This window comes from Trachinotus anak, unplaced genomic scaffold (genome assembly GCF_046630095.1).
Source record: "Trachinotus anak isolate AG129_WGS33_773 ecotype Australia unplaced genomic scaffold, CSIRO_AGI_Tana_v1 ptg000010l, whole genome shotgun sequence".
NCBI classification, from domain to species: domain Eukaryota; kingdom Metazoa; phylum Chordata; class Actinopteri; order Carangiformes; family Carangidae; genus Trachinotus; species Trachinotus anak.
The window spans coordinates 729875-742717 of NW_027273861.1; the positions used below are offsets into that span (position 1 = coordinate 729875).

The 12843-nt window shown below is 42.7% G+C and overlaps 1 protein-coding gene across 5 annotated transcripts in view; it reads right to left on the bottom strand.

Moving 5' to 3' along the window:
* Positions 1-12843, bottom strand: part of nfic (nuclear factor I/C) — a 47762-nt gene that overhangs the window by 9911 nt on the left and 25008 nt on the right. For 2 of the 5 annotated variants that reach the window (XM_071486750.1, XM_071486748.1), the window contains exons 5-11: positions 12766-12840; positions 12185-12259; positions 11619-11763; positions 8457-8578; positions 6852-6965; positions 6557-6711; positions 5383-5566 (exon numbers count right to left, since the gene is read on the bottom strand). In XM_071486750.1, the coding sequence (XP_071342851.1) occupies positions 5383-5566; positions 6557-6711; positions 6852-6965; positions 8457-8578; positions 11619-11763; positions 12185-12259; positions 12766-12840 (870 nt within the window). Of the gene's footprint in view, positions 1-3132; positions 3222-5382; positions 5567-5612; positions 6432-6556; positions 6712-6851; positions 6966-8456; positions 8579-11618; positions 11764-12184; positions 12260-12765; positions 12841-12843 lie in introns of those variants that run through there. The other 3 variants (XM_071486749.1, XM_071486752.1, XM_071486751.1) reach the window with 3 other exon arrangements.

Consider the following 12843-nt stretch of genomic DNA (forward strand, 5'->3'; position numbering starts at 1 on the left):
ACATTTAAAGTCCAGTTAAGACTGTGTCTGTTCCCAGCAGAGTTACTGCACTGAGTGACTGCTGCTACAACCAACACCAACCAATCAGAGGTCAGAGTGAGCTGCTCTGGAAAACACTGGCCCTGACACTCTGCAGGACACATACCTGATGTAATTATCTACAGGTTCCTCAGTGTGACGTGTGCACATGAAGAGAATTCAGGCTCTCCTCAGACAAACCTTGGTAGAGTCACCCCTTCGCCCCACCTCAGTTTACTTGCTTGGTTTCGCTGAGCTCCTGGACGCCTATAGGAACCTGATTATGTTATTTGATCCCACAGACTCTCAGCAGTTATCCTAATACTGCTGTTTGACATGAGACTAACTCAAATACAGAAAGAGTCTGTCCTCTGACTGTATCTATCTGTAACTGTCTCTTTAACCACAAACACACTTTCAGGCTCATTTACCTGATCTCCTTTTCATAACTAATGTAATAACTTGAAATAATTTTTCTCTTCCATTGACTGAGCCTCCCCTGACACAGAGTGTGACATGCAGTGAACCTGCACTGATACTCAGTTCTTTTGGCTGGAGTGATTGTGGGACTTTGAAGCTGCTCTGTATTGCTGGGTTTTAATTTACAACATGCAAATTATTTTTTGATTTTTAAATCAATTTTATTTAATTTTTTTAATTAATATCCTCTGTTAATTAAGACACATTTCACAGATGAAATCAACATAAATAACATTAAAATATCCCTCACAACATACTAAAAACTTATCTCACCATGCAAGAGAGAGAGAGAGAGAGAGAGAGAGAGAGACTCCTGGCTCAGTAGATTTAGCTGCGCTGTTTCTGGAGCAGTGAAGCTGCAGCAGCAGAGACACAATTCAAACTTCAAACTTCAGGTCCAGCTTCACAACCTGTACCTATGTCTCCACCTCCACCTCTATCCACTGCGAACACCTCAGTAAATGGGAGGACCAACATGACTAATGAAGATGCTTTCCCACAGGTGCACTGCATGGTACAGTTAAGCAAATCAGGTAGAAACGCTGATCAGGACCAGTTGATTCTGATCTTGTATGAAGAGGAGAAGAAATAAGTGACTGTGACAGAGTACTCACTGTTGAGGCTCAGAGCAGCAGCTTCAGACACACAGATGCTCAGCTGGCTGCTGTTTCCATAGGAACAGTGACATCGTCAGGGTCCCTTTCATTCAGGGAAACACTGGTTTGATGATGATGATGATGATGATGATGTGATTAATTTGCTGTGACCTTCACAGTCATCAGATCTCAGTCCAGCTGAACAGGTATGGGAGATTTAGACTGTTCTCCACCACATCATTAAAACACCACAAGAGGAAATATCTGTCACAGCCCCTTAGCTAATTAACCAGAACATAACAATATCTTTATGAAGAACAGTGTTCATCCTCCAGTAGAGTCCATCCTCCAGTAGAGTTCACCCTCCAGTAGAGTTCATCCTCCAGTAGAGTCCATCCTCCAGTAGAGTTCACCCTCCAGTAGAGTTCATCCTCCAGTAGAGTTCATCTTCCAGTAGACTTCAACCTCAAGTAGAGTTCACCCTCCAGTAGAGTTCATCCTGCAGTAGAGTCCATCCTCCAGTAGAGTTCATCCTCCAGTAGAGTCCATCCTCCAGTAGAGTCTACCCTCCAGTAGAGTCTACCCTCCAGTAGAGTTCATCCTCCAGTAGAGTCCATGCTCCAGTAGAGTCTACCCTCCAGTAGAGTTCATCCTCCAGTAGAGTCCATCCTCCAGTAGAGTCCATCCTCCAGTAGAGTTCATCCTCCAGTAGAGTCTACCCTCCAGTAGAGTCCATCCTCCAGTAGAGTTCATCCTCCAGTAGAGTCCATCCTCCAGTAGAGTTCATCCTCCAGTGGAGTCCATCCTCCAGTAGAGTCCATCCTCCAGTAGAGTCCATCCTCCAGTAGAGTTCATCCTCCAGTAGAGTCTACCCTCCAGTAGAGTCCATCCTCCAGTAGAGTTCATCCTCCAGTAGAGTCCATCCTCCAGTAGAGTTCATCCTCCAGTAGAGTTCATCCTCCAGTAGAGTCCATCCTCCAGTAGAGTTCATCCTCCAGTGGAGTCCATCCTCCAGTAGAGTCCATCCTCCAGTAGAGTCCATCCTCCAGTGGAGTCTACCCTCCAGTAGAGTTCATCCTCCAGTAGACTTCAACCTCAAGTAGAGTTCATCCTCCAGTAGAGTTCATTCTCAAGTTGAGTCCATCCTCCAGGAGAGTCCATCCTCAAGTAGAGTCCATCCTGCAGTAGAGTCCATCCTCCAGTAGACTTCTTCCTCAAGTGGAGTGCATCCTCCAGTAGAGTTAATCCTCCAGTAAAGTTCATCCTCCAGTAGAATTCATCAGCTAACGGTACAACTGTTAAAACCAGAGGCCTTAAAACCTCAAGTTTTAGTGAAAAAGTTATGTGATCAAGGTTTGTAGGCAACAGGGGCTGCACTTTGCAACACAACAGTATGGATGGACACAGCTGGTGACGCAAAGTGAAAATCGGTCTCAGTTCAGCCTTCGTGGTCTACAGCGTCTACGCGGGCCACACCTGAGTAGACCACGTCCTCTGGAGGATTTGGTCCCTGAATTGAGACACAGCTTTTATGTTGGTTTTTCCTTTAATTTGTCACCTGTCTGTGCGTCCTCACCCCCTCCCCACCATTACACCCACATATCTCCAACCTCCTACACACTCAACGACCTCACAGCTGTCTGACTAACACAGTGTTTTCACCGCTGCAGAGATGTCAAATCTATTGTCAAATTTGATGCTTGTCAGAGAGGTTAGAGCCCTGAGAGTGTCGGTAACATACTGAAAGCAGGATGAGTTCAGAAACCTTTAGAAGAAAACAAATCATGGATGAAAGAGCAGCTCACAAAGAATCATACTCACTGACTTCTGCTATGATTAAATACACTATGATAATAGTACAATAATTAATACTTTTATTGACCTCTCTTTGGTGGTGGCAGAAGTCTCAGAGGCAGAAACACCACTGTGAGTAAGTGACAGATACTGGAGGCTCTTATGATCTGATAATCTGGGTTTGGTGGGGTCAGATGAATCCCCTCTAAACTGAACTCAACAATTTCAAAGAAACCATACGAACCTGGGCTTGGTAGAGTCCACCTGGGTCTCGAGGGGTGACTCCAACAAAGGAGGAGCGATTGGCAGGGGGGGTCCCGGGGGCCGAGTATGCTGGGGGTGTTGGTGTTATCAACATCAGTCTCTTATTGTCTCTCAAAGTTACATGTCACTTGTAAAGGCAGCACTTTAAATAAACTGACTCTTTCTGATGAACTCTGACCTCACACTCGTGGGAAATAAGCTGAATTCACACTGGACCCTTCAAATAGACCTGAGAGGTATTCCAGATTGTGGAACTGGCAAATCTGCCAACAACTATATTCACAAATTTGATTGGTTCATGGACTTCAAGGGTTGCCGGTGGCGTTTTCAATAATGATTGGTTAAGCAGTTGTGACATCACATCACAATAGGACGTCTACAACAAAGACAGCAGTAACCACTGTTTGATGTATGGAGCAGAACCAGTGCTTTGAACAGTGGACACATCAACATGTTCAGACCCCATCAGCATTTCTGCTCATTCAGTCTGAGCTGGAATCAGCAGTTAGAAACCAAACAGTGGACCAGATGATTTCTCAGTGATGCAACAGTAAATATGTAAAATATGTAACTAAATCAATGAAACTTGCAGATAAAAGATCAGAGTTTGTTCAACAAGCCAAACCAGAAACCTGCACAGCTGCAGGAGCCACTGAACATGACATAATATAGACTTTTGCCTTTTAATGATGTATATGTCCACATGTCCGTGTTCTTAAGATACAGTGGAAACACAAGGAGAAGCTTCTATCAAAACAATAAAAATAAGATTAATCATAATAAAGATAAAAAACTACCCACAATGCTCTCTGGCCCTTAGGGTGAAGCTGTGTAGAATCATGATCTGTGTCTTCCTTTATCATTTATCTAATTTTAATTTATCTGTCAGTCGTTTCTGAGCTCAGTAAAAAGGAACTTTTCTTTCTCACAGCAGAAAGTTTTATAATTACTCAACAGGAACACACTGTAAATGAACAGGAACAACAGACAAGAGATTGTAGTTCAAAGTTATGGAAGAAGACACATTAACAGAGGATGATTAATTAATCTGCTGGATCTTCTAACACTTAGGTTCTGTGTGGCATACCTGAACAACACCAGATTTATAATGACCTCCCAAAAAATATCTAGAGATCTGAATTAATAAATATATTTAACTAATGATGATGAAATGAAAAATATGAAAATAACTATTAAAACAAACATATTATTTAGTAGCAGCACATGAACAGAGGGAGGACGTTGTGCTTTGTGTCATTAAACTGGAATCTGAAGGTAATCAGCACCAGAGGCTGTGACGGCTGTGATCAGTGACAGTGATCATTTACCATCAGTCCACCTCCAGCACCACTAACATCCACCTACCTGCCTCTCTCTCTCTCTCTCTCTCTCTCTCTCTCTCTCTCTCTCTCTCTCTCTCTCTCTCAGTCTAAAGTCACAGCTGAAGGCTCGGTGAGATAAGCTCTCAGTGGTTTATAATCATATAAACTTGTATAATCAGAACTAATTGTTGTGGATATATTGATGTGATTGAAAGCTGTGTTGAGTGTCAGTTGATTCAGTCAGGTACAAGATAATTCATCTTATTCTGTCTCTTTTTTAATTTCCCATATTTTAATTTTCGTGAATCCCACCCCAGCTGTGCTCTGCTGTGTAGTGAGTTGCTGCCTCAGTCAATCATGTGCTGAACACACACAAATTACAACATTGTGGCACTGGCAATGAATAATTATTAGATGCAAATAAAAAAAATAAATTAGTGGCTGTGATAATAAAATCTCATCCTTTATTTCCAAAGCTGTGATCTACATCTTGAACATGGAGAACATGCTGCAGGAGGTCATTAACTTGTTGCCTTGGTCGATATAATGTGAGAACATGTGACCCAGTCCAGTGGTGTGGCTCTGTTATCTTTGTAATGGTCAGTGGAGACTAGAGACAGACAACACTCACTGGTGGAATCAGTTCATTTCTGATTAGGTAAATATCTTTATATGAAGTTAAAAACACTGTCAGCAGTTTTATAGGATGTGTGCTGTCAGTCTGGAATACCACCCAGGAGCATTTACACTGATAAACCCTCAGTCCTGCACTGCCATCCCCACTGTTTCTATTCTGTCAGTGATAACATATTCTATCCAAACACCCATCAGAGGGTCGTGCGTACATGTTTATGTCATGTGTCACGCCGTACATCAACACTGTCAGTGGTAGTGTTTGGAACACTTACTAGGTGATGTGGGGGAGTTTGCTCCCCCATCAGAGGAGGTGGTGGTGGCCTTTGACTCTGCGGGCAATGTCGGCCTGGGGAGGGAGGAAGGGGGAGGAGCCAGGGAAGGCGCTGGTCCAGGAGGCGCCAACATCTGCGAGGAGATGTAGTGACTGGGCACTTTAATCTGGTTGCTGCCATTAAGCTGCAAAACAAAAGACAGAATAACACATGTCCTCAGATTTAATGTGAAGGGTACATTTAACTCTGTTCAGTGTTGTCCTAAAAAACAGACCCCAACATTTTCTACATCTGTTCTCTGTCTGAAGCTAAAAGCTATTTTCCAACACTGAATACAGGCTGTGTGCATTTCTCTGTGGACTGAGGCTTTGATACTTTCACAGTATTAATATAGAACCTAGACCTGCTTTATAATCACAAACACATGGACATCTACCTTTAGACTGGATGGAGCTTTAATCATTGATTACATGTAGACAGGAGGTCACAGGGAGAGGTGCATGTTCAATGTGTAAGAAAAAAACGCAGCACTAAGTGGTTGCTTATAGTCTCAAACAGAACCACATGAACTGACTCACAACTCACTTGTTCATTTTTAGCAGACTTCAGATTCTCCACAGAGGGAACTGTTTGCTCTTCATCAGCCTCAATCTATAAATGCCACCCTGCACCATCTACAGGAAACACATTAACCTCTAGACTGACCTCAGTCCAGACAGTGAACACTCAAACACAAGCATAATTTGCCCTCTAGTTGCAAACAGAAAACTTCCTTTTTTCCCCACTTTGACAAAAAAAATGGAATTTACTTGATGTTTGTTGAGTCTGTTCAGAGTATCTGTTCAGAGCTGCCTGTTTGACAAATCAACAACTTATATGTCATGGTTTCAAGTTTAATTTTAGTTTATAATTAAAACACAGACATTAATCAACATGATTAATCTTTGATTGAGCTGGTTCTGTCAAGTTGTAGCAGCTGTTACTTTCTCTGTCTGTAGATGGCACATACTGGCACTGTGGCACTGCAGCTGGCTCATATTAGTTTTCTTCTTTTTACAGAGCCCAACATAAGAACAAAACAGAACAGAAGTGAAGAACTTGATTAATTGTGAGCTCTTAGTGGTGGAGAAAGAGATCAGTAACTGGATCTGACATTAAAACTGGTTGTACTCACTGAGCTGGGGGTTTGATTGGCAGGGTCGCAAGCCAATGAGACCAGATCTTTGAGGGGGTCCTGGGCCAGGTGAGGAGGATAGCGGATTGCTCCGTGGGGGAAATAGGAGGAGGATGTGAAATGAACAGATGAGGAGGGGTGGGTACGAGACAGACCTGGACAGAGACAGACAAGAGACAGTAACATGGCTGAGTTGTACCAATCACACACAGATGCACACACTTGTGGGGCTTTTAGTAAATAATCACCAGAGCGTATGTTTGTGTGTTTGTGTGTGTGTGTGTGTGTGACTAACCACTGTGAACTGCTATGACTGGCCGGTGGTGCTGAGTGAAGGAGCCCAGTCTTGGTGAGTCTTCCTGGGGAGAGGGACTGTCCAGCTCTGCCTTCTTCACTGGAGGAGACAAACCTGACAACACACACACACACACACACACACACACACACACACACACACACATATATTTATTAGTGCCACCACCAAAGGCACTGTAACCCTTTCATTTGTGAACTTGTGGGTTTAAAGAGCAGCTTAACTGTAGCTATAAATAAAGTTTTACAGCCTTTTTCGCCAGTTTACCAGGGTGGAACAAGATGCCTCGGAGCTGAATGAAAAACTAACCTGGACTTGGGCTTGAGGGCAGAGCCCATATTTATATTTATACACATAAATAATAAAACATGTTATGGTACAAAATAAATAGAAAAAACTAACAAAAAACACATATTATTGGAGAAAATTGAGAAAATGTTGCATTATTTTGAAATCGTACAATGATACACAGCAAGAGAGCATGTATAACACTCACACTCCTAACCTCCTTCACAACAGTGGGTCCACAACACCACACAGCAGTCCCATCTTGATTACACACTGTAGACTCAGGTGTGGTGTACTGTGTTGACCCACTGTGTAAAGTGGTCCAGAGGGAAAACACCCAGAACTCCAGTCAGCCAGCATGCCCTGCTCTGAGACGCTGTGACAGTGACAGGTTCAGGTGGGAGCTGGTCTTAAATAGTGGTTCTGGTTCCTGATTGCTCAGAATCATGTGTTTACTGGGCCATCAGCATTCATTCGTTTAATGGTGGGCTGTGTCTAATGATCCAGAGCATTATGTGTGTTTTTGCTCTGTGTATGGTAGTTGTGGTCACAGTGACAGCCTGATGGGATAACATATTCTAAATGTGCATCATTGGAGTCAGTGTTAGAAAGTGTCTCCTCACCAGAACAAGCTGGCGAGTCGACCTCAGGTCAAACATCTGCTGCAGACACACTGACATTTAGCTGTTAATGATGTTGTGTTGTTATTTCTCTTAAGTCCAGAGCTGTGTGCATCACTCCTCACAGGAGGAGGACGACTCTGCTTTTGTGTAGTTTGACTTGAGTTTGTGAGGTTTGAGTTTTATGATTAGATGTCTCAGCTCAAATTTTAGAAAGAGTTATTCTTCCTTGTTCCTGTTATCAAATCAGAGTTTTCATTAATAAATAGATGGTAGTTTCACTGTATTGGTGGGAGTGTGTGGCTGCACACAGAACCTCATCAATGCACTTTGAATTATTATTAAATAATGAACGACCTCATTGCAGCTGCAGAAACAGCCTCAGAGTTTCAGTGAAGCCGCTTCGGACAGATTCTGATTCACTGCACGCTGGAGAAGCTGCTGTGGCCTGGCTGTGGTTTGACACCTGCTGATGTTACTGGGAATCTGTGTGTTTAGTCAGTGGTGACTAATTAGCAGGAGCTGTCAGAGGACCTCAGATGAATAAAAGACAACAATGAACTCATTGTTCTTTATCTCAGGTGATTAGCACTGTTAAATCTGTCAGATAATGATTTCAGTATTAAAGTAACATATTCAGCTATGTCTCCCACCACCAGTCTCAGTCTTGTTCTGTTACCTCCTTCCATGTCATCAGTCCAGTTCCTGGAGCTGCTGGCAGGTGAGGAAGGTGAGTGGTAATACTCCCCTCCTGGACTGTCAGCCTCCTCCTCCATAGAGCCAGACTTATGACGCTTACTCCTGCAGACACATACACAGACACATATACACACTCTCAGACGTTTAACACGAAGTATTTTGTGTCTTCTTAAGATGTTTTTGTTGGAGTCAAAGTGTTTCAGCACCTAGTAGAAGTACAAGTCAGAGGTTGGAGGGTAAAGAGTGAGGTCAGGCCAAGGTCAATAAATAAATCTTCACAACTGTTTCACCTGTTACATTTGATCGTAGTACTCCAGCATTTTAACAGATTCAAAACAAAATTATCTAAACTGAGGCATCAGAGGCCTAAATGTTCTGACTCTTAGTCTCTAGTCCTTGGTCAGAAAAAACTGGATGTAGAGGAAGATACCAGAATGCGTCCAACTTTTTTTAGACACACTGTGCACAGTACCTGGCACATCTTTCAAACTTCACAACGTCAGTTTTTTCCAGGACGCCATCGGGGGGTCAAAGAGTACAGACAACCACAGCCCAAGGCTGAGGGACAATACAATTTGTATGTATTTACATATAAATATGTAGTTAAAACACATTTCAACTCGTCATCTGATACCCCACTCAAAATAATGTGGCCAAAACACTATGAGTGTCAAATATGAGTGTCTCCTCTCTCTCTCTCACTTTCTCTCTCTCACTTTCTCTCTCTCTCTCTCTCTCTCTCTCTCTCTCTCTCTCTCAGACACACACACAAACACACACACACAGGCACCATCTGTGAATAACCCCTCCTCTCAGTGCACACTCTAAATCAACACATGATGAAGAGCAGGAGGAAGGAATCACGAACAGTCTGATCAGTGTGATTAACTGTCTTGTTAAGCAGAGCTGCTGCTGAAGCTGGAGCAGTGAGAGGGTCAGGAGGGGACGGCAGCTAATGAAGAGAGGGACGTAGGAGAGGACAAGGTGGGCAGCAGCCAACATGTTGTCCACCATAAAGTGCACAAAAGGAGCTGTTGAGCTTTTGAATGAGAGCCACAAAAATAGCACAGAACACGATCATTACTGCAGAAAAGCAGAAGCAAAACCCTTGACACCAGAGAAGCACTGACACACTTCTGCTGCAGTTCAAGTTCAGGTTTGAATAGAAATATAAAAAGGCAAAAACATAGAAACTAAACTAAATGAAAAATAAAAGTGCTTTGAGAGCCTTTATCATTATCTAAACAAGCTATTTGTAAGCTTTGCTATTGCTTCATAGCTAACGTTAGCATTAACAGCTGTTGCCAAGAGCTTCAGTCATCAGTGTTTACAATAGATGAGGTTATGATTTGTCCTCTGAGCAGTTTCTTCTTCAGGGTAGACTGGAGGCTACAGTGACTCTGTACTGGAAAATGACCTCACAGGCCAACTGGGCCGGGGCTAGCTGGTTAGCATGCTACTGGTAGAAATGGAGACAGCTGTTGGTGAGTAAAAGAATGAAGCTTGATGCTGAACTCACGACTGGTCAGGAAACAGCTGTTCATGCTAACGTTAGTTATGTAGCAATAACAAACTTACATGCAGCTCCTTTAAAGTACATTTGATTCATTCAAAGTTCTGGTCCAATCTAAACACAGATCCTTGTATGACACAGACATGATTGATCAATAACATCAGTTGTGTTAGTAATGTTAGTTAACATTAGTAACGTTACTAACATTAGGAACACATTACTAACCATCAGTGACTTTATACAAATGTTATTACAAATGGAATTTGGAATAACAAGTACGCTAGCTAAAGTTAGCTAACACCAAATGCTACATCTCAATTGTGATGGTTAATGTTAGATCAAAACAACTCGTGTGTGTGTGTGTGTGCGTGTGTGTGCGAGTGTCTGTACTTTTTTACTTCTATCTTTGTGAGGACCAGTTTGCGTTACAGACTTTATAGTGAGGACATAACAACTTAAAAAGGCTGTTTGTGGGTTAAGACTGCGTTCAGGTAGAAGCAAGGTTAGGATTTGTTTGTGATGGTTAAGATTAGAGCAGGGGGCTAGACAATGCATTATGTCAATGAATGTCTTCACAAAGACAGAAGCACAAGTACAGTGGGGTTCAAAAGTCTGACATCACTTTCCCATCCTGCAACTGCACCTGCACAGACACATGTGACTTCATATTCCTGAGTGCAACAGTTCATACATTAGTTAACTATTGTATTTTCTGTTTTTCAGAGACAGGAAGGAAAACCAAGTCGCTTGTGCCTCACACAGAGGACTGACTGACTGAGTCAGCACATCTGATACATAATGATCAGATAGTGATCATCAAACCGCCACACAGGTCAAAACCAAACATCACAGTATGATTCACTTTATAGGTCGATGGTTGACACATTGAAAAGAGGACCGGCACCCAATCAAGAAATCGAAGAAGAGAACAAGAGGAAATCAAAAAGAGAAGATATAACCTGCACCCACTCAATGGGATCAGAGGACAGGCCAGGAGCTCAAAGAATCATATAAATGTGGGTAACACCGCATCACCTCACACAACATCTTTGAAAAACCATTGTGTTATCTGGAGCATGAACAGTTGGTGCACTTGATATGTGTACAGTCTGTATATGGATCCATGTACGGATACGATTGGATGACAACATTTACGTCACGCAGACCAAAGCAGACCTTGAGGGCCACATGGACACAGAGGGTATGAATCAGTCAGCAGCCTCTGACACCAGCAGAGAGGTAGCGTCTCATGTTTAATCCTCCAAACATTGCAGTTCAAACACTGTTGTGTAACATTAACTACGTGAGCTACAAGGTGAGATTCATTAGGGTTATTGCTACAACAGCATCAGTCTGATATAATCTTTATTATAGAAACAGCCTGATTGAAAATCAAACACACAGACATAACAAATAGAATCAAGCTACATAAATGACAAAAAAAGACGAAACAGTAATGAATCATACAGAGTGTTACTGTGTCCACATCATGACCCTGTTCAGTCCTGGTATTAACTATCTTCAGTTCATCTGTTCACACCTGCTTTAAAATGTGTCTCACTTATCCTTTATATGTAAATAAACAGGTTATTTTAGCCAATCGGACAGACTGTGTGTGTGTGTTATTACCCGCTGGATGAAGTGCTGGCCAGTGATCGTCTGAGGCTAACTGGCTGGTTGACAGACTGGTTGACAGACTGGTTGAGGTCATAGGCCAGATGACCCTGGAGCTCCCCCACAGAGAAACTAGGTCCTACTCCTGTGACCACCGGAGCTACACACACAGGGACAACACACACTGTAGTTACGAGGACAAACTGAACACTGAGTGCCCTCTCACAACATGTGTGTGTTTATGTCTTTCAGACAATCTAAGGCAAAGAAATATCAAACAACTCCTGATGTCGGTCAGATTTCCTCGTCGCTCGTCGACATGAGTAGATTGTTTTGGTTGCCGGTCTGGCAACACGTGCATGTTAATACACGTGAGTCCTTCCTGTTATACTGTTGGTCCTCCCCACGTTTATGTAACACACAGTGCAGTACGCAGGGGGTGGCTGATGGAGTGTTTGTGTTGTTCTGAGATGCTGATGGTTTAGTGCCACATCATGTGGCAGTGACGATTGTCTACAGAACCTTTAAATAGCATTAAATTTGGCTTCTTTATGACCCCAAGCGTTCAGGACTTGACTTACTTCTTGAAACCTGGACCAGCTCAGTGACACTGAAAACTCCTGATGTCACAAAACTCTCCTGGAACTCAGGGCCATCTGTGAAACACAACAGCAGTTAGACTGTGTGTATATGTGTGTGTGTGCGCGCGTGTGTGTGTGCGCGCGTGTGTGTGCGTGCGTGCGTGTCTGGAGCAGTAACAATAATAAATTCAGTTGCTGACTTATCCTGTTTAAGGTATGTGGATGTACAGCACATACAGTGATTGTAGTTGTCCTTGTAAAAACTTCTCCTGTGTAAAGCTGGGATTTAAATCAGAGAGGGGATTGTTTTATGGCCACTGTTTCTTTGTTTCCCTCTTTCTTTCTACTCTTTCAGAGTCTGATAAAAAGGAAACTGTGAACAATATAGGCTGATGTTGAAAACCTAATAATCCAACAGCATTTGGAAAATTGTATCATACACAGAGAGAAACTTTACACATCATGCATGTGCACATATATAACACATATGCAACACGTACATGAAATATATATAACACATATATAACATATATAAAACCAGGTCAGACAGACTGGAAATGATGGAGAATCAGTTACTGTACCCATGGTCGTGGTTCGACTGTCCTCCTGATCAGAACCCACTCCTGTACGACTGGGACTGCTGCTCTGCTCTGCCTCTG